The 24670-nt window shown below is 16.1% G+C and overlaps 1 protein-coding gene across 1 annotated transcript; it reads left to right on the forward strand.

Moving 5' to 3' along the window:
- Positions 1-24258, forward strand: LOC135121133 (DNA helicase MCM9-like). The gene is made up of 20 exons (XM_064045444.1): positions 1-79; positions 255-343; positions 2388-2484; positions 3703-3762; positions 5977-6070; positions 6659-6719; positions 7907-8027; positions 10251-10304; positions 14299-14403; positions 14507-14692; positions 16612-16682; positions 17610-17670; positions 17985-18099; positions 19470-19510; positions 19937-20045; positions 20420-20492; positions 21048-21146; positions 21365-21443; positions 22725-22787; positions 23918-24258. The coding sequence occupies exons 1-20, from the start codon at positions 52-54 to the stop codon at positions 24169-24171; spliced, it is 1860 nt and encodes a 619-aa protein (XP_063901514.1). The 5' UTR covers positions 1-51; the 3' UTR covers positions 24172-24258.
- The last annotated feature ends 412 nt before the right edge of the window (positions 24259-24670 follow it).

Here is a 24670-nt window from a genome sequence, read left to right on the forward strand (position 1 = left end):
TGTCGTTTTATTGATTGGAATGATGTGGTTTACAAAATTCCAACTTGCAAGATGGTTAATAAATTAATTTGTTTGCAAGGTACTATTTTTATATTAACTTTTACTATTAACATTTTTTTATTATGAATTTTTTTTATTTCTTAATTATCCTTAATATATAGCTTTAAACTTTTTGGTTTTTAAAATTTATTTTTTAAATGCATTTAAATTCTAAGAATTTCTTTATTACTGATTTATCTTTTGTACGAATTTAGCTACCGTAGTACGAGTAAGTGCCTCAAAGTTATTAGAGTCCCGTCGATCTTTTCGTTGCTTGAATTGCTCTTCTGTTTTTTACGTTAATGTATTATTTTGCAATATAATTTTAAATTATTAATATTTATTTGTACTATAAATTTTAGAGTGATCCCGCTTTAATCTAAATAAAAAGTAAAAATATATTGTAACAGTACTACATAATAAATGGATATAATAGTATATATATAGTTTTATAGTTAATAATATTTGGGTGTTTAGCTTGTAAAAAGAAGTTCTTAATAACTTTTATTAACAAACTTTGTGCAATTACAATAGAACTAATAATTATTATTAAAAATAATGGTAATAATAATTTAATTTGGCTTAAAAGAAAATTTATTTTTAAGCACAGGAACCACATTGTAGCTAAGTTAAGCGGCAATCTTTACAGTAAAAAAAGTTTAAGTCGAATATATCTGGTTTATTTTTGTTTAACAGTACATATTACTATTAAAGATCCTAAAAATGCTTTAGAAGAGCCTAACTGTTGACTCAATTTAAGTGTCTATAGAACTTCAAAAAAAAATTCGCAAGCATTTCAAAATTAATTATAATTATTTTTTTAAGGCATGACACTTTTTTGTATACACCGTATTTTGAAGTAAATATACCAATAATATTAGGTGAAATCGTAATACTATTAAGAAAAGCGTAATTTTATGGGCTAGCATTGGTTAATAGGGCAGAAAAATAAAGTTTCTAAAGCCTTGAGTAGTGTCATTTATTTATTAATAACAGCCCAGAACTTTTAAAAAAGGCCAATTAACACAAATATTGACCAGTAGAAATCGTTTTTTGGATATATGACTTGTTCCTAGTTACTTATCTGATTAAAATTAGTGAAAACGAATCAAATAATATAATTAAAAATGCCTATAAAAAAGTATCAAAATAGGAAATTTAGAAAATTATTACATTAAAAAAAGTTAAAACTGTCATTAACTACTTGTATGAGACTCATAGATTGAAAAAACGTTGTAAACTGCGACAAAATATAACGGCTTAAGAAAAAAACATCTAATTTTTTTATTGGTCAATTTTTAGCGAATAGGGAAGATTGTAAATTTCAATATATATCTTTTGAAGAAATGTCTTTTATCAGTTATTACTATTATTTTTGCTTGCAAACTTTTTTTTTCTTGCGTTGTTAAAATTGAGTTGCGAAAGTTATACTAATAATATTTTTTTTAATTATAATAAAACAATATTAATAAATTTTTTATTAAGTTTTAAACTTTTTCGTCATATAAGTAATGGTGTATTTTTTTATTGCATTTGTTACTACTTAATGCAAAAGTTATACTAACAATTATGTAAATATATACAGTAATAAATATTTTACTAAACTTTTCGTAGCACTTTATAGTGAAGTTATACTAATTATCATATAAAGATAATAGAACCATCTTTTAATATTTTTATGTTAAGTATTAAACTTTTTCATTATATAAATCGTAGCATATTTTTTTATTGTGCTTTTTAGTTAATAGTTATATTAATATTATATAAAATATAGAAAAACGATATTAATATATCTTCTGTTAAGTATATAACTTTTTCGTTATATAAATGTTGGCGTACTACAATAAAATAATGGATATTATTTAAGAAATGTTGAACTTTTTCTAATCTAAAAAGAGATATAAATACTATTATTAACTTATAAATATTCAAAAACTTCAATATATAATTTTATACACCATTTTTATTTAATATTTTTAAAATAAAGTAAACTTTTCAGGTTAATATAGAAAATAATTATTATTTCTTTATTTCAGTTTTAAAATAGTTAACTTTATCTATTTTTATAGTATAATACTCTATAAGAACGATATATATATATTATATTACTTTTTATTATACCAATTGCAAAGTGTATTATATATATAATAATACTAGTAAACTTTACTTTCTATTATTTTAACTACTGCTATTAGTAACATCCTCTTTTTGTACATTCAGATATTACTACCTTTATATATATTTTTTTATTTTTATTATTTTTATACTTCACTTTTTATCTACAGGAGTAAATATATATGTTTATATATTCTTCTTTTTTTTTGCTTATTATATTTTTATATATATAGATAAGTTATGAACAGAATAATATTATACCAAAACCGAAGTTCTGCCCTCAAGAAAATTGCACGGGCGTTCGTTTTTTGGACATGGTGGAAGCCAACAGTTATCATTATTATTTTTACTATAATTATAATTTTCATTGAATTGAAAGCAGTTATTATTAAATGTTGTTAATTTTATTCCTATTATAATAAGAATTATAAACAGTTTGTTTACTTATTAACATATATATTTATATACTAGTAAAAGTTTTACTATAATAACAATTATGGCATTTCGATTATTCTATGTTTTATTAAATATACAAATATATTATTATTAACTTTTATTAGATTTATATTTACAGTAAACTGTTTATCTACTTATCAACTGTTATATATTATATTTTATTTTTATATATATTAGTAATAATTGTGCTATAATAATAATTATTATGGTATTTATTATTATTTGAATTATTAAAAATATAAATATACAAATGTTATAAACTCTTAATTTATTATTTAAAACAAGTTATCATTATTTTTAGATACATTTTTTGAGTTTTTAAGTTTTTTATAAGTTATTATTATTTTTATATATATAAATTATTTTTTTTGTGCTATTAATTTTTTAATAGCTTTTTTTAATAGTAATAATAATTGGTTAAAAATATATTTATATTATTTTTTAATTGTATATTATATATATTTGAGCAGTTTTTTTATTTTTTTTAAAAAGTTTTCTTAATTAGTTTTTATAAAAAAGTATTACATTTTGTATGTTTTAATATTGGATTAAAAAAAGTTATTATATTATTAATTTTTATTATCTTTTAATATTAATAATTGGTTTCTTTATAAATTTATTTACTAAAAAATTAAAAATAACTTTTTTATATCATTTTTTAATTTTATATTTCATATATTAGAGCGTTTTTTTCATTTTTATTTTAGTTATTATATATAAAAAGTACTACTTTTTGTATGTTTTATATAATTGAAGGAAAACTTATTATTATTATTTTACTATTATATAGTCTGCAATTTATCATTATAAATATTATTGAAGTTATAATTAAAAATTTTTTATGGTACTGTTTTATTTATTATTTATAAAAAGTATTATATTTCCTATTTAATAATAAATAATTTCAATGTTTATTTACTTTTAAGATTTTAACACTTTATTATTTATAGTTTTTTTTTTAAAAAAATTTATAGAATTTACTTCATATTTAAGTTTTTTATTACTATTTCAATTTTTAATAATCTAATATAGATTTTTATAAAATTTTCTACTTCTAAAATTTTTATTTTTTTTTTTTAATATATTTTGAAGGCGGTATTCCGGAATATTGTTGCGATTATCAGACTATAAAAGTTCAAGAGCAAACGCAAAGTCACTATTATTACTATTATTAAAAATTTACTATTTATATTTGATTTTCTTATGTTAATAAATTTATATAAAAATTTTTGTATTTTATTGTAGAAGTTTTTTATAGTATTTATATTAAATTTTGACTTAAAATAACTTGCTTATAATAATTTATATTTTTTTAGAAGTTTTTCTATTTATTCATGTATATCTTTTTTATGTATATAAATTTTAAAAAAATTCTTTTTTAGTATTATAATAGAATTTCAATATTTTTATTTATAAAAAAATTTATAATTTTTTTAATCGTAAAAGTTTTCTATTTACTTAAAATATTTTATTACTTTTCTTATTATAAAATATTTCTGTTTAAATATATTTTATTGTTTATATCTAAATAAAGTTTAAAAAATATTTATAGCATTATAAAAAATTTTCCATTTACTTTTCTTTTATTTATTTTTATTTAGAAAAATTTTTATTTTTAATATATATTTTATATATAAGAAATTTATTCATTTTTATTTTTTTATTGGAACAGTTTATTTATATCTTATTAAATACTGAAAAAAGTTAAGTTTATTATTTATTATTACAAAAGTTTCCCTTTTTTTTAAATATCTTTAAAAAAAATTAAATTTCATTAATTTTTTTCTATTAATATATTTGCTATTTTTCTTATTTATATTATATTTTTTAATTATTAAAAAAGTTTTAGTAATCACTTTCTTTATAATAAAAGTTATTTTTACTTTTATTACTTTAAAAAAGTTTATTTTTCATTATAAGTTATTATTACCACTTTTACTACTAAAAAAGGTTTATATTACAGTATAACTTTATTTTTTGCTATGAAAATTTATATTTATTACTGTATTATAAAATTTTTTTATACTTTTATATAATAGTTTCATTTTAAATAAAAATTTATTTTTCTTTTCTATAAATATTATTATTTTTATCTAAATGTTTTACAGTTAATATCAGTAATAAATATAAATTTCATTTTGTTATTATTTTTTTATAATAAAAGTTTCGTATAATATTATATTAGAAATTTTTTGTTAGTTTTATATTAGATATTTAAGTAATTTTTATTTTTATTAATTAATTTGCGTATTTCTGCAACTTTTCTAAGAGAACTTTTATTTTTTATATACGTTTACGCTTCTTTTGCTTTAATAATATATATTATTTTTTAGTAAAAAGTAAACCTTATAAAATATTAAAATCGGTACTAATTATTATTAGTTTTCTTAACCGACTGCATTTTTAACGTAATTAGTTTCAATTTAGTGCGCTTATTTATATATAGGAACTGTATTCTAACGATATTTTGGTTGCTATATTTATTATTATTACTTTTATTGTTATTATTATTATCAATTTTATTTCTGTTATTAAGTGTTTATATATATACTTGCTTTATTATTATAAATTTTTCATTATTTCTTTAGCATCTGTTATTTTGTTATTTATTATTTTTTATTATTAACTTATTTCTTCTTTAATCAATTTACAATATTACTAAATATTTAGTTGTTGAATATATTTATTATTATTATGTTATTAATATTTTTTATATCTATTTAACTTTTTATATACAAAAATAACTTTTATAATAGTTGTTAATAATATTAGCAATTCTACATTATTTTTCTACGTTGTATATTATATAAAACTTTTTTATTATTATTACCTCAACGTTTATTATTTATTTTTAAAACTATTCTTTTTGTATATTAAACTTTTTAAAAAAAATTTTTAATAAAAAGTTTTATTATTAAGTATTTATATTTTTATCTATAATCAAGCTCTTGACTTTGACTGCGTGCGGTTTTATTTTTTTATTTTTATTAAGTATATATAAGTAAATTTATATATTTTATAAAAATCTTTATTTTGGTCTTTTTTTATCTTTTTATTAAATGTTATTATTATTAGCAAGTTTATATATTATTATTATAATAAAGATGTGCAACTTTAATTTTTTATTATAAAAATTATATTATCAAGTATATATATGATCTACATATTATAATATTGACTGTGTGCTTTTTTTTTGATTCTTCCATTATAAAGTTTATGTTGTTGATAACTATATATAAATACATACTTATTATTATAAAAAGATCTTGACTTTGCCTGTGGGCGGGTTTTTTTTTAACTTTTCTATTATAACGTTTATTATCTTTACTATAAATTTTTATATATTTTTATTTATTTTATATAAAGATCTTGACTTTGGCTGCGTGCCGCATACAATATCCGTTGTACTTGAGGAGGACTTAGTCGACTCGTGCAAAGCAGGTGACGACGTGCTGATAACGTAATATTTATTATTATTTCATTATAGTTACTATTACTTATTATTATAAATACTGTTTTTTTAACTTTATTACTATTATTTATTATTACTTTATATTTACTATATTATTTTTAAAAGTTTCTATTGTTTTTTATTGTTATTGTGTTAATAATAACTAATTATTATTACTTCTTAAAAATAATTACTACTGTTTGTTAGTATTTATTATTAAATTTTATTATTATTATTTATTATAATTTTTATTATTTTATAATAATCACTATTATTTATTATAATAATTGATGTATAATTACTATTGATAGTATTTATTATTATTACTTTTTAATAATTACTCTTATAATTATAATTTATTATTATCATATTTATTGTTGTAATTGTCAGTAGTAACATCTTTTAATATTATAGTTAGTAATCATTTATTATCAGTATAATATATTATAGTTCGATACCAATATATGTCCTTTTATATTTACTTTTCATGGTTTTTTATATAAAAATAATATTTTCCCTTTATTCGGGAAATGGTATATGAAAACTTTTAATAATAAATACTATATTATAAAAAAAGTTTATAATTACTTTTTGTAGTGGAATTCTTCTTCAAAGGTGGGATTCTCTGCGTATTAATGAAAGATGCGCTATTGAGCTGGTTAATGTTTATAATAATTATTATAATGTTAATTATAATATTTTTAACAATGATAATAATCATAATAATAAATTATAAATAATACTAATATGAAATTTATAATATAAATAATTCAAATAATTTTGTTAATAATTTTTTTAAAATCATTACTATTGATATAAATTTTATATTAATGACTTCTTTTTCTAAAACGTAAAAGTTTATTATTTATATTTATAAAGTTTGTTATGTCATTAAAATTCATGCAATAATAATAATAAAAGTTTATACTTTTTTCTTAATTTTTTTAGCCGAAATAATAAAGTTTCATAATAAAACTTTCTTTAATAGTTTGCTTTTTACAAAAAAAATAATGAATATGAACTTTTTTATTTTTATTTATTAACTTTTTATATACTAATTTTATTTTTATTGATATTTATTTTAACTTTTTATATTTAGTTAGTAAATAATCTTTATATGAAAATATTTATAAATGATTTAGAATGAAAACTTATAAACATTTTAGTTTATTATGAAAAATAAGTCTTCAATAATTTTATTACAATAATAATGGACATTTACTATAGTTTTATATAACAAAAACAAAAATATATTATTTATCTTTTATTTATAGTTTTCGTTAGTTTTAGTTTTTTATAATATCAATTATTTTATTTTATAATAATAAATGAATTAAGAAACTTATAAATTGATAAATGAAGTTTAAAATTTTATTAATATTATTTTTATAGTTATAATTATAATTTTAATTTTTATAAAACTTAAATATTTCTATTTTTGTTTATTTACAATTTTTTTATAATAATAAAAAATACATGTTTCAGTATTTTTTTTAATAATAGGCAAAAACTATTAATATATTTAAAAATCTTAATTTTATGTAATATCATTTACTTAAAGCCTAAATTTTTATGCTAAAACTGATGATTTTTTTTAATTCATATTTTTGACTTTTTTTATATTTATAACAATTTTTAAAGAAAAAAAATAATAAACTAATTAAAAAATCTCATAATAATACTTATATACTTAAGAAAACGTTTCATATTATTCACTATATTAAATATATTAATTCTTTAGAACTTAAATTCTTAATTTTTATTAAAAAAAATATTATGTAAATTGAAAGAATTTTTTCATTAAAAAAATAAAGCAAAGTTTTTCTATTAATATACGCACCAAAGTTTATTAAAGCGAATTCACTGGTGCAAGTTCAACCTCTTAAAAAAGAATGCGTTCTAAGCGATGATGTTGTGGAGGAGTTCAGAAACTTCTGGCAGGAATACGAAAACAGGCCCTTGTTAGGTTCTTTTTAAATAAATTGATTAATTCTATTTCTTATTTCAGTTGTTGTATTTTTACATTCTTTATTTTGGTATATTATTGCTATTAGTGTTTCTCATAATATTTTTAATAAACAGATAAAAAAGTGAACACTTTATTATAATAACATTTGACTTTTTTATTAATGAATAAATATAAGATAAACAATTACCAAAATGAATGAAAGAAGTTTACTTATTATTTATACCTTCCCTTTTCACATTATTTATAGATAAACTTACTATTAAGTTAAGTTTCTTTTCTTTTTATTTTAAACTTCTTAAGTTTATATAGTATTATTTGAATTATAATAATTATTTCATTTTATAATTCATCTATTGTCTTTTATTTTTTATTACAAAGGCACGTATTATTATTTTATATATTAAATGTATAGTAGTAATCACAATTATATTTTATTAGAACTTCCTTTAATAATTTTATTATATTGTATTACAATAATCAATTTTTTATTTTTTTAAATTTTTTATAATGATATTATTAAATTCTATATTCCATTATAACTAATTTTATCATATATATTCTTATTATTATTAATTGTATAATAATAATTATTTTTTTATTTTTATACTTTTCCTATAAAAATTTTATTTAATTGTATATTCTATTATGATAAACTCGTGTTATAATTATTTTTATTATTGTTAATAAGATTATAATATTTTCAAATTTTTATACAATTTCTTTTTCATTATAACAAATTTGTGTTGTTATTTTTTTTATTAGATGTTTATATTAATCATTTTTTTAATTTTTTTATTATAAAAGACTCCTATTATTTATGATTATTATTACTCGTATTATAGTATTCTTTTCATATTGAAAATTATTTTAAATAATAATATCAAATTGAAAATTCTTTTTTATTATTATTAATTGTATTAAAATAATTTTTCATTTATATTCTTTTTTTTAAACTTTTTTATAATAGTAATATTAAATGGTATATTTTTATTATAACAAACTCGATTATAATTTTGTTTTATATTTTTTCAAACTTTTCTTAATAACAATATTAAATTGTATATCAGTTTTTATTATAACAGGCTCATTTTATAATTTTTTATTATAATAATTATATATATATTTATTTTAAACTTATTTAAGTATATTATGAAATCGTATATTATCTTTTATTATAACGGACTCGTATTATTATTATTCATTATTTTATATTTTTTTTAAAAACTCTTTTTAACAAAACATTATTACGATTGTATTTTATTTTATCATCTAACAGACTCGTATTATTATTATCATTATCTTATTATTATTTGCGCTACTTTTTATCATCATTATATTATAACTTTTTTTTTCTTGTTATACGTTAACCGTATTTATATTTATTTATACTATTATCGAAATTTGGTATTATTATTAACATTTTTTTTTTGATATTATTTTTAAATGTCTATCAAAATTTTGAGAAAATTTATTTTTTAATAAAAATATTAATTTACCTTCTCATTATATTTATAGTAATTATATTGTTTTACTATGAAACTGCCATGCGGCATTTTATATAAATACGCTCTAATTAATACATATTTATTAGTATCGATAAGTTTACCATTTATATTACTATTTTTAAACTTTATTACCTAATTATTTTATTATTATCAAGTTTTTGGCTTTATTATTTTATTATTTCTTATACATTTATACATATTATAGTATTTTTATAATTCATATCTTTTATCTACTTTACTATATACATTTTATTATTATATGTATTTTTATAGAAATTTATATTTTCATTTTACTTTTTTTTTAATATTATTTATAACTTAATAGTTCTTATAATCATTATTTATTTTACTGTAATAGTTAAAATTATAATATTATATTTATATTTCCTTTTAATTATCAACATAATGCATAATTTTTTATTAATATTTAATTATTTTATTATTAAATTTTATTTATACATACAATAATTAATATTTTTTATTATAAAATGTACATTTTTTATAACTTTCTATACTTTTATTAGCCATTATTATATTTTTACCTATTTTTTTTTTTGTAGTAAAAAAATATTACTTTTAACTTAAATATTAATCCTTTTTTTACTTTTATTATATATTTATAGTAAACATTTTTTATTACTTATTTTTATATTACCAAATTTTTTTCTTCATAAATTTTTAAGCATTAAATTTAATTTTTTTTACTTTTTTTAAGGAAGAAATATAATATTGAGTTCTTTTTGTCCTCAACTTTACGGCATGTATATCGGTATGTTTAGTGTATTCACTTTATTAATAAAAGTTTCTTACATGTTTATTTTGTTGTTATTATGTGTATTATATGTATATTGTATTTATTAAATTTCTAATGATTAGTAAAAGTTTTTTATTTATTTATTAGTATATTAATTTTTGTTACACTATCATATATATTTTTATTAATAGTATTTTATATACTTTATATATTTTGTATTTTGTTTTTGTTATATTTATAATATTTAAGTATATAAGTTTCTTATTTTTTATTTTATTTATCTTAATTTTTTTTATATTTATTATATGCTAAAAGTTTTTATTGTTTATTAGTATTTTACATATTATTTATTTAATATTTATATTTAATAATGAAAGTTTCTTATATTCTCTATTGTGTTTTTGTATATCTATTCTATTTCTATATATTTAAAAAAGAAGAATCTATTAATTTACTAGTTTATATATTGACTTTTGTATAGCATTTATACATTCATATATTAATGTAAATAATTTTTTATATTTTTTATATTTATCTATAAAAGTTTTTTACATTATTTTTTTATTGTCAATTTATTTTACTTATATATTATTATAATTATTACCATTTATATCAATATTTTTTTTAATTTTTTTTAAATATATTATATATTTATTAATAAGTTTTTACATGAATATTATTTATTATAAATACATATATTATATACATATTAGTTGAAGTTTTTTTATTTTTCTATTATATATTTTCGGTCTTTAAAAAAAAGTTTAACACCGATTTTTTTTATATTTATTTTTCTATAGATTTATTATATTAATTGTTAACAAGTAAAATTTGTTACTTTTAATTTAGTTAACTTTAATTTTTATATATTTTTATTCATTTATTTTTTAATAATTTTATTGTTAGATTTTTAAAATTTATATTTATTAATATTTTTTTTACGGTGTTATAGTTATTATAGCAATTATTATTAATAAAAGTTTGTTAGGTTAACATTTTTTTATTTGTAAGCTATTATATTTTTTATGTTTATATTTATTAATAAATATATTCTACTTATTTATCATGTTTATTAATTTTTTTAATTATAGATTTAAAAATTTATTAGTTGAGAATTTTACAATAGTGTTATAATCATTATAGTAATTATTATCAATAAAAGTTGATACCATTAATTTTTTTATTTTAAAGTTATTTTATTTATTATTTTATTTTATTGATTTTTTTACTAATAATCTTTTGCTATAATTATTGTATTTATTATTATAAATAAAAGTTTGTTACTTAAGTTTTTAAGTTATAAATTTATTTATTTACTATACTAATAATTATTTATAAAAGTTTGTTATTTTAGTAATTGTTTTTTTTTTATATATATTTTTCCTTATAAAATTTTATTTATTAATTTATTATAATGATTTTAATTGTTATAATTATTATATTTATAATATTAACAAACGTTTTTTAATTTTTTATATATATATTTTTTATTTCAATATCATTATTTTGTTAAAAAAATTGTTTAATGTCATTTAATTTTTTATATTTATAATAATTACTATAATTATTTTATTTTACTGAATTAAAAAAAAATTTATATTTTTATTTATGTTATCAAAAATTTTATTTCTAATGTTTCTTATTTTGTTTATTGAACTTTTTTAAATAAAAGTTTTTTATTTTTTTATTATATTACAAATTTATTTATTAAAATTTTTCATTTTTTAAAAATTAGTTTTTATTATATTACTAACATATATTATATATTATTCAAGGATATATTTTCTCATTATATTTTTTAAATATATACATACAAAATTTATTATTAAATACATTTTTTATATTTGAGTTAAAAAATAATAAAATATATTAAAATACTTTTTATTAAGATAATTTATTTAATATTTTATTATAAATAATATTAAGTAAACAGTACGATATTTTATTTATATCCATATAAATTTTTATATTTTCTTTTATTAAGTATTATCTATTATATATCTAATAACATATTTTAATATTTTATATATTTATATTTTTAAAAATATATAGTTATAATAATTTATTTATTTTAAAAAACATTTTTCATAATATTTAAATATTCATTATATTTTTAATAATAATTAAAGTTTAATATTTATATATCCTATAATATATTATAAAATAAATAATAAAAAATATATTATTTCATTTAAATTTATTTATATCTATTGAGTATTATTTAATATATTTTTAATTAAATATAGCTTAATATCTTATATTTTTTATATTTTATTATATATAATATGGGATAGAAAATATTATATTTTATTTTTTTTTACGTAAATTTTATATATATTTTTATCGAGTATTTTTTTATTATATATTTAATATATTATATACTTTTATATTTTATGAAATATCCAGTTATTATATTGTGTTCATATAAATATTTATATATTTGTTGAGTATTTTTTTATTATATATTGAATGGAAAATAGTTTAATATATATATTATTTATATATAGTTTTTATAATATCTTATATATATATATATCATAAAAATTTGTGTATTTGTTTTATAAAATATTTATAATTATATATTCCATTTAAAGTAGTTTAATACTTTATATTATTTATAAATTTCTTTAAGTTATTATTTTAGTATATATTTATAAAATAAACATTAATTTATTTACTTTCTTATTAACTTTATCAATATTATTTATTGATAATTTTTTGGCTTAGTTATAAAGTATAGTTTAATATTTTTCTGGATATTATATTTTAATAATTAGTTATTATTTTATTATACGTAAAGGTAATTTATTTTTATATTTTTTAAATATTTCATCTTTTTTTTATTATATTATTTAACTTATATCATATGTAACTATTATATTTTATTTATTTTATTAGTTTTTCCAAAAAACTATAATTTTTTAGATTTTTATTATTTAAATATATATATTATATATATTTATTAAAAGGTTCTCTAGAAAAAGTATAAAATATTTTATTTTTTTATTATTTATATATCTCATATATATTTCAATCGAAGCCTAGTACATTAGTTTTTTATTAATAGTATATTTTATATAAAAGTTATTTATAATAAAAAAAAGTATAACGTATTATTAATGAATTAATGTCTATATTGTTTAAGGTTATTATTTTAAAGAAACGTATAATAAAATTTTCTTATTTAATATTATATTCTATATATTTTGTTACTTTTGTAAAAAAAAAAAGTATAATTTTTTATATTTTTTTATAAATATTTTTCGTATATATATATTCATTAAAGATATTTTTATAATATAAGGTTTTATATTTTACTTATTTTATTATTAAGACATTTTATATTTTTTGTTTTACTTAGGGAAAATATAATATTATCTTTGCTCTGTTGATACTTATACTTTTTTTTATTATCGTTATATATTTTATATTTTTTTTTAAGTTTTTATTGTTATTAAATTACATATTTTTCCTTTTTATTAAAGGTTTTTATAATTTATATCTATTTATTAGTTTATAGTTTTTTTATAAAACTATATATTTAAACTCTTTTATTTATCAAAGAAATTAAATATTATAATAATAGCTTATATATTTTTGTGTTTAAACTTTTATAATATTTTTTTTAATGATTTTGTAATTTTATAATAGTTTTATTTTTTAACTTTTTATAATATTATACTCTAATTGTTTATTATTTTTTAATGTTTTTTTCCCTTTTATATGATTAATATTTTTTTTGCTCTTCTGCTTCATTGTTTTTTATTTTATAATAATATTATTCTCTATTTATTATTTTTACCTATATGTGTAATTTTTTACTATAAAATTCTGTTATAATTGTTTGCTCCAATTTATTAATATTTATTTATAGTTTATACAGTTTTATATATATCTTTATAATTTTTTCTCTCAATACGTATTTATTGTTTATTTATATCATATTATAATATTTCATTTTATAAACTTTCTTTATTTTTAGTTCATAATATTTTTGTTCTTCACCCAGTAAAACTGTCTATTCTTTGCGTGCTTATTGGAGGAATTACTCGAATAGACAAAGGGGGAACGCGGATTCGTGGAGAATCGCATCTCCTACTTGTTGGGGATCCCGGTACTTTTTATTTTTAACGTTATTATTATTACTATTACTATTATTATTATTATTATTACCATTATTATTAATTTAAAATTTAATTAATTTCCCGTTAATGAAGGAACGGGAAAGTCCCAACTTTTAAAGTACGCATCCAAGCTGGTACCACGTGCTGTGCTGACCTCTGGTACAGGCATCACCACTGCGGGCTTGACCGTCGCAGCAATGAAGGAATCTGGCGAATGGCAACTGGAGGCCGGAGCTTTGGTATTGGCGGATGGCGGGCTTTGCTGCATCGATGAGTTTGGTACTAAAAATAATGAAATTTTTTTTCTCACCATTCTTATTTAATTAATTAAAATAATAATAATACTGTTTTCAATTTTTTTTATTTTTTATAAAAGTTTTTTAATATTTGTATTTATTATACTATATGAAATAAAAAAAGAATATTATAATATTTTTTTTTTAACTTTAGTTTTATTATTGTTGCAATAATTTAAATATAAAAAATATTGAAACTTTTTTATATTTACCAATAATATTAAAGTATATATTAATTATTATAATATTTCGTGGGTTAATAAAATAACATTTTAATATTATGATGAATATTTTTTTAATTTTTTTTATTATTTTCATTGTTTTGATGGAGATAAAGAGAAGGAGCAATCATTTTATTGTCATTTGTAGAGACACATGCATCTAACAGACAAACACTTGTCATGAACATGTGTTTCAATGACTCATTTTAATGTGCCAAGTGATATGAGCACATGATTTATCAGAGTTAACTTCAGTGTCTTAATAATAATTTATTAAAAAATATATTACTAATACTTATTTTCAATTATTATTATTTTATCTCATTATTATCTAAATATTATGATTTCTATATAAAATTATCAGCTTTTTAAGTTTTTTTTAAATTTATTAATTATATTAATTATATTAATTTTTAAAAAATTTTTTATTACAATATACTATTACTATTTCATAACACCTTAATATGATTGCTACTATCAGTTGTTTTTATTATAATATTTAAAGCGTTTTTCTTTCAAAAATGTTTTGAAATGAAAATTGTTATTGCTGCTATTTTTTATAAAAATCATTATTATATTAAGTATAAATCTTAATACATTTAGTGTTACTTTAAAAATGCTTTGCTATAACAATTATTAATATAGTTATTATAAATTTCAAGTGTTATTATTATAATTTAAAATGTTTTGACTTAGAAAATGTTATTGCTGCTTTTTATAACAACATTTTAATATTTATTATTATTATTAACGGCATATTACTATATTACGGTTTTAGTTCTATCACCAATATGTTTTAATGTAGATAATATTTTTTCATTAACAAAATATTATTTTATTAGTTTTTTTTAATTATTATTTTTAGTGTTATATTTATATGTTGTTATAAACATATTTATAGTTATTATTACTAACAAATATAAATTTTATTTTGAGTTTTTAAAAAAGTTTATATTTTAGCGTCACATTGAGGAATGTCTTGTTTTGGAAAGATATTATTATTAACAATTGTTATTATAAGTCTTCACTTATTATTATTAGTGTATAATTTTAAAAAATTACTTATCATTTTTATTGTTTAAAGTTTTTTTTAATACATATATTATTATTAAAATTAATAATTTTTTTTAAAAATATTATATATAATTTTATATATCAAAGTTTTATAATAAAATATATTTATTATTATAAACAGTTTGTTTTTTTTAAAAAAAATTATTTTCTAGTTTTATTTTTTAAAGTTTTATTATGAAATGTGTTATTATTTTAAGTTTTTTCTTTAATTTATAATAAGTTTTATGATAAAAATATTATTAACAAAATAAAATTTATTTTGAGTAATTTTTTAAACCTAATATTTTAAAATTTTTCGTTTTAAAAGAACATTTAATAATTGTTAATAAAAAGTTATATTAGTCTTATTAAAATTATTATTATTTGTATTATTTTTATGAATAACATTATTAATAGAAAATCTTATTTTAGTTTTTTCTTCAAAATTTATTATTTAAATGTTATTTATAAATGTTTTGTTATTAAACATTGATAACATACTTTTGGCTTTTTAAATTTTCTCTTTAATTATATATCATTTATATTGCGTTCATTACTGAAAAAATTATAGAAACTTGTAATCAAAGGAATTTATATTTTAAGTATTGCCTTTATTATTACTTTCCAGCAAGCATGAGCGAGAACGACCGAACTACCATCCACGAAGCAATGGAACAGCAAACTTTGAGTGTAGCAAAAGTTTGTTATTATTATTACTATAAGAAAATGTTTTAAAATTTTTCCAACATACTATTTTTACTATTAATTTTATGTTCATCATGATTTATATATTAATAATTTTTTAACTCTTTTCTATAATTACAGGTTTCTTATTAAAGTATTAATAATTTCTTTATTTATTTTACTATAAGTTCACTATTTTTTTTTTAATTCTTCATAGTTTAACGTTATTTTTTATAAAAACTTTTTAATAAAATTATATTTTTAATTATGAAGTTTTACGATATGTATTATTTGTATATTATTTATCGTTTTTTTATAAAAACCCTTTAATGTTATCATAATGATAATTAAAGTTTTATTAATGAATAATTTATTTATTTATTCTTTTTTCTTTTTTTTTTATTTTATATTCTTTACAAGTTTTATTTTTTTTCTATATTTTCATATCATTTATTTTTTATTATCAAACTTTTTAATAATATTTTTTTTTAAAATGCATAGTTTTATTATTAATGTGTTAATAATTTATTAATATATTTTTTGTAAAGTTTAATATTTTATTTATCTTTTCTCTATTTATTAATTTTTATAACATTTTTAATTTTTTTTCTTTATATAAAAATTTTTTAATAATACTGATTTCATTTTTTTATAAGTATTTTTTATATATTTAATATTATTTTTTTATTGGTTTTAATTATTATGTTTAATATATTTTGCTTATTTTTATTTTTATTTTCATCTTTAATATAACTTTTTTATATATCCTCTAAATATTGACACAATTTTTATATAAAAAACTACTTTTATAATTATTACTTATATAAGTATTTAAAAATAAATTTATTATATTTCTATATTATTATTTTTTATAATTAATAAAACTCTTTTATATGTTTCCATTATTAATTTTGTAGATCAATTTTATTATACACTTTTTAGGCCGGACTTGTTTGTAAACTGAATACTCGCGCTATTGTACTAGCTGCCACCAACCCCAAAGGCAACTATTATAACTAAAAATAAATATTATAAAAATAATTTTTTATTACTCCTCAATGAAATGTTGGTTATCGAGAAGACTGTTTTGTGAATGAAAATATTTTTGTTATCAATATTTTTCATAATATAAATTTCATTTACTTTACAATAAATATTGTTATAAAAAAAGATATCTTCATAATTATATATTATATATATTTTTTATATAAATGCTAGTTTAGCTAGATTATATAAAAAATACTAATGAAGTAAAATACTTATGGAAAGAATTCAGTGAATAAATAATAATAATAATAATGATATTGACGAATGAAGGGAAGTACGACATCGAAGAGGATATCACTATAAACACTGCCTTGTCGAGCCCTCTCTTGAGCCGATTCGATTTGGTCACCGTCATGCTCGATAAGGTCGACTTGCACTGGGACAGGTTTAGTTTCTATAATTATTATTATTATTATTATTATTATTATTATTATTATTATTATTATTATTATTATTATTATTATTATTATTATTATTATTATTATTATTATTATTATTATTATTATTATTATTATTATTATTATTATTATTATTATTATTATTATTATTATTATTATTATTATTGTTGTTGTTGTTGTTGTTGTTGTTGTTGTTGTTATTACTATTATCTGTTTACAATTTTTTTAATTTTTATTGGTTAATTAAGATGATCGCAAATCTGGATAACTTTTGGTTATAAAAGTTTCATTAGAAAACATGAAATTTTTTGATGTAAATATTTAAATACTTTCAATCAGAGTAAATTATAATAGGTTTCAATGAAACTTTCCTACCCCACTATTTAGTCCAATCAATGAAATAGTTAAAGTCTGTCAATATATGTAGGGAAGTTTACAAGCGTAAAGGCTCCACCTTGTTTATGAATGAGGCGAAGAAAACGCTGCATCCTTGTATATTGGCGATTGGCGTATATTAAAACTGTCCAATAAATCGAGCTTGTGATGTATTTATAAAAAAAATTTTGTCCGTTAAACTTTAAATTTCCGCGCGGCGCAAGCTTATTGGCCTTCTTTATTATTGGCGCTACTAATATTCTTGGGGAGTCCGATGCTCGTATCATATGATATTAAAAGAATATTATTATTTATTTTTTATATTAACATTAAACCTATGTCATAATAAAATTTGAAATTGTTGTCCACGTAAAAAAAATATTAAGCGCAATTCTTTATGAAATCTTTTTGTATAAATAACAAAAAAAAAAGGTAAACAACTACTAATGAGATAGTTGTAAAGAATTTCATTAAGAAAAAGAAGTATTTATATTAATGTCTACCATAAAAGTAGAACAAAAATTTTTTAAAAATAAAAATATAATTATAATATTTAGTCTTCTATAAAACTTTTTTTTCATAAATTTTTATATAATTACACATGTGGTGTTTTTTATTAGTAAAAAAAAATTGTTAACATCATTTGTAATGTTTTAAAAAAATATAGAATATATACTTTTTTTTTCATAAAAGTCCAACCTGGTTGTAAAGAGTTCTAATATAAAAAGAAAATATTATAGTAACGGACTATAAATCAAATGCATATAAATAAGAATAACAACAATTATAATTATTTTTAGCTAATTATTAATGAAATTTTATTAAAATTACAATCAATAAAAGATATTTATAAAATTTAACAAATTCGTTCAATCCATTGCTTTTTTTATTTTTTCATCTTGATTGGTCTATTTTTTAACGAACTATAATTATAGAAATTATGATTATTTTTTTTAAAGTTAACTTTTTTTTTAAAAAATAGGGAAGTATCTGACCACGTGTTAAAAAATGCCGGGAATAAAGGTAGTAATGGCTGGTTTTTTGTTAATATTCGTAGTGAATTACTTTTATTTAGGTTTTTTTAAAAATACTGTTAATGAACTTTAAATATAGATATAATAATGTATAACTTTACTTATTATACTAATAATATTGAATTATATATTAATTATAAATATTTTTGATTTTTATTATTTACATTTTTATAGAATAAGTCATAATACGAATATTTTTCTATACTTTTATTGGACGATTATAAAAAATATAATATTTTAGCTTATTTACAACAATCATTGAAACTATGTGAGTTAATGATTATAATAAGTAAATAATAATAACTATATTAATAAACAATCATAATTTAGTGATAACACTTATAAAATTATATAAAAGTAATAATATAGTTAACTTTAAAGTAGTATTAATAATAATATTAATAATAATAATAAGGAAAAAGAAGAGGCAGGCAATGGTCTCTAGAGAAACTCAAGTCGTATATCTCGTTCGTTAAAAAACTTGAACCCCAAATGACTGCTGAATGTGAAAAAGTTTTAAAAAAGTTTAATTATTATTATTATTATTATTATTATTATTATTATTATTATTATTATTATTATTATTATTATTATTATTATTATTATTATTATTATTATTATTATTATTATTATTATTATTATTATTATTATTATTATTATTATATTTACTATAAAAAATAAATAATCAGATTTTAATAAAAAATTTATAAATATAATTATAAAACCAAAATCCTCAAAATCATTATATTGTAATAATAAATATAGAAAATATATATTAATAAATTTTTTAAAAATATTAAATATTATATGATTATATTATTATTCATTATTATTATTTACCACTTTTACTCTGTGTCAAAATATTTATGTTTATATAAACTTATAAACTTTTTCATAGATATTATCAACTCCAACGGCAATCCGACCTTCGCAATGCCGCACGAACTACACTCCGTCTGCTAGAAAGTCTGGTATTATTATTATTATTATTATTATTATTATTATTATTATTATTATTATTATTATTATTATTATTATTATTATTATTATATGAATATGATAATTATAAGATTATTATTATTATTATTATTATTATTATTATTATTATTATTATTATTATTATTATTATTATTATTATTATTATTATTATTATTATTATTATTATTATTATTATTATTATTATTATTATATGAATATGATAATTATAAGATTATTATTATTATTTTTATTGTTATTATTATTATTGTTATAATGTTATTATTATTTTTAGTACTATCATTATAACAATAGTTGCTAAGCATAAACTAAACGTATTAATAGGATTTCATAGCACTGACGCTCTTATTCTTATAATAAAACCGCTGTTTTTATATAATATTAAAAATTTTATATTGAAATGAAAAACTTTTTGTAAGCAAATTATATAAATACAATTTTTTTTTGGCAAAAAGTCATTTTATATTTATTATTCGCTTCTTTTTTTATTAATTTACATCTTTCTAATTTTATTATTATTGTTTTACAAGGTAAGACTGGCTCAAGCGCATGCACGGCTCATGTGCAAAACGCACGTGGAATTGTCGGACGCTGTCATGGCCGTTTGGATGATGGAGTCTTCTATGCACGTATTTATTATTATTATTATTATTATTATTATTATTATTATTATTATTATTATTATTATTATTATTATTATTATTATTATTATTATTATTATTATTATTATTATTATTATTATTATTATTATTATTATTATTATTATTATTATTATTATTATTATTATTATTATTATTATTATTATTATTATTACTATTATTATTATTATTGTTATTCTTATTACTAGGGAGCTCCAGTTAGCCCTGAAAAGTCTCCTTTACGTTCTTTATTTCCTGACGATCCCGATAAGGACTACTTTTTGCTCGGTTTTTAATTTATAATAATTATTGTTATTATTATTATTAAACCCTCCTTTTTTTACTTGCTGTTTATTAATAAGCTTTTTACTATTTTTTTATAATAATTATTATAAATATACTTTTCATTATAATTTTTATATAAATAATTTTAGTGTTTCTCTATTTTATTTATATATTATTTTTAAACTATTTTCCTTTTAAAATAATTTTTATAATGTAATATATTTAACTTTATTTAATTATATTATTATATTCCTTTTTTAAAATTTATAATTTTTGTTATTTTTTTTAAAAATCTATATATTTTTATATTGTTTCCATCATCAACATTTATATTTAGTATTATTTTATTTGCACAAGTAAAAATAAGAATCATCTTTTTATCATACTTTTAGTGTTCATATTTAATAGTACTAATAATTATTTTATATATACTTGCAAAAAAAAAGTATTATTATTATATATAAATTCTGAATATAAATTTATAATAGTAAAAGTTATTAATATATTAGTATTCAAAAATATAATACAATAAATATCAATATAAAAGTTTTATTAAAACTATAAATATATATATATAATAATAAAACTTTAAATAATATTAATTACCAAAAATTATTAAAAATTTTTATAGTTTTAAGAAGGCAGTAATTTTACTATTATTCATTATGCGCCTTTTTTTTGCTTTATTGGTTTTTTAAGTGGTCTTTTCTTTATATTTTTTTTTATTAAGTTTAAAAATATGAATTATCCCAAATAATAATAGCAATTAAATTATAAAAAAAACCGAAGAATAATAATTAATAATATAATTATAATTTAATATTTAAACTATACTTTTAAAGAATAACGATAACAATAACAATAATATATTTAGATAGTAATAATATAAAAAATGATTAAAAATAATTATAACAAGTAAAAGTTTAGTATATAATATTTTTTTAATATATTTTAAAAAAAATAAACTTTTTTGTATTAGTATTTTATTAATTGTTTACTAATAAACTCATTATTTTTTATATATTATAAATTTTTATACAATAACTTCTTTTATTAAACTTTTTGTAAAAAACTTATATTCAATTGTTTATGATTAAACTTATTAATGATATTTATTACTGCTATTTATTATGTAAATATCAGTTTTTGGAACTTTTATGTTATATAAAAAAAATTTCTATATTACAATTCTTATTTTTTTTTGTTTCTATTAATTTTTTCTTTATTTTTATATTTTTTATACTCTATATATTATTATAAAAAAAATTTTTTATTATAATTTAGAAGTGTCCATTTTAGAACGATTAGACGTTACTGAATTGCTTCCAGCAGAAGTAAACATCCAAGGTATTAATAGTTTTTAACTTTTTTTAAATTATTTTTATTTATAAACTTTTTTATATATATATATTAAAGCAAAGAAAAGATAGAATTTTTTTTCTAGCAATGTTATATCATAATAATAATGAAAGTTTTGTATACATAATTTTTTATGAATTTAAAAAATAACCTTTTATATAATAATAATTAAATAATATTTTATTTTTATATGAATAAAAAAGTAAAAGTTATATTTATAAATATTTAAAATCATAAACTTTTTAATATAATAATAATGAATATTTTATTTTTATATTAAGTATTACAAACTTTTTTATTATAATGACTATAATAATATTTATTATTTTTATATATATTATAAATGTCAAAACTATTTCCTAGTAATAATAAATTGATTTATATATAATATATTATAAAATATATAAACTTTACTTAGATATATATATGTTTTTTGTTAACTTTTTCGTAACGGTAAATAAGAAATATTATATTTATTAATATATTTTTTAAAAACTTTAAGACATGATAATGAAAAAAAGTTTGTATTTAATATAATATTTGAACAAAAAAAAAATTTATTTTATTATATATAACTATTAAAAACTTTTAAGCACTGCATTAAATATTAAATTAAGAAAAACTTTAATAAAATATTATAAAAGTATATATTTTTGGATTTATGGTTTGTAGAAGCTATAGTTATTATGTTCTTATTTATATATAAAATTATTACCAAACGATTTTTCTTATTATTAAAATGTATATTTTAAATATAAATATTTAATAAATAGTAAATTTTTTATTTGAGTTTCCCTTCCTTTTTATTCTTTAAAAATATTCAACTTTTTTTTTGAAATTTCATAAAATTCATGAAATTTCATGACACGGTTAACTTTTTTATGATTTATAATTTTACTACTTTAAAGAAATTGAATGTATACAATATTATGTACAGCTGCTTTTGTATGTCCACTTCATTGCATTCATATCCGATTATACCAAATAGCTAATGGACGTATTTATTAAAAGGGATATCCAAGTGCTAAAGAAATTCATTTTTTTAAATAAACTTTTATATATTCAGTAAGAGGCATAATATTAATAACAAATAAATAAATAATGAATTTTTTTAAAAGATTATATGAAGGAAACGTTCAATGATACGCCCATTCTTCCCGAAATTACACTAATGCCATTACCTTCTGAAAATGAGACCACGTGTTATAACACGTGTCAAAACCAATTTTTAGGAGCGCTTGAACCAGACAATCGACCACGTGATCTAGACGGCTTAACAGCACCATTGGATGAAAAACTTACCCGTTTTGCGTTTAAACCGAGGAAAAAGTTTTGCGGACTTCATAAATGTAAAGAACCAATCAATAAATAACAAATTAGAGCTCGTCCAATAGAAATAAGGAACGTTATAACGGTTTCTAGGGAAATAATTCTTAATAAATTTTAATTGGTTGGAAAATATTTTTAAAAATCTTTCATTTTTTTTAAGAATTGTCTTACGTAATATATAAAAAGGCTTTTATACAACAAAATTATTATTACTTTAGTTAATAAATAATATTGTAAATAAAAAACTAAAAACACTTTTTTAATAATAGGATATTTTGAAAAAAACTTCATATTTAAAAGTTGGTTAACTAAAAAAATAAAATAACTAAAAACTAGTAAAGATCTACCTTTTTAAATTATTAAACTTTTAAAATATCAAAATTTTGAATCGTTAAATTTCTAATTTAAAAAAAAAATGATAATAAATGCACAAGTAACTTTATATTTAGGATGCTCCGAAATATTGTCTTATTTTTAATTATAACTTTATCTGTTGAGGGCACAACACTAATAAATAGTACTAAGTAAAATAGTGTGTTCGT

This window comes from Zophobas morio, unplaced genomic scaffold (genome assembly GCF_036711695.1).
Source record: "Zophobas morio isolate AGI-343-1 ecotype UQ-CSIRO unplaced genomic scaffold, CSIRO_AGI_Zmor_V1 ptg000504l, whole genome shotgun sequence".
Lineage (NCBI taxonomy): Eukaryota > Metazoa > Arthropoda > Insecta > Coleoptera > Tenebrionidae > Zophobas > Zophobas morio.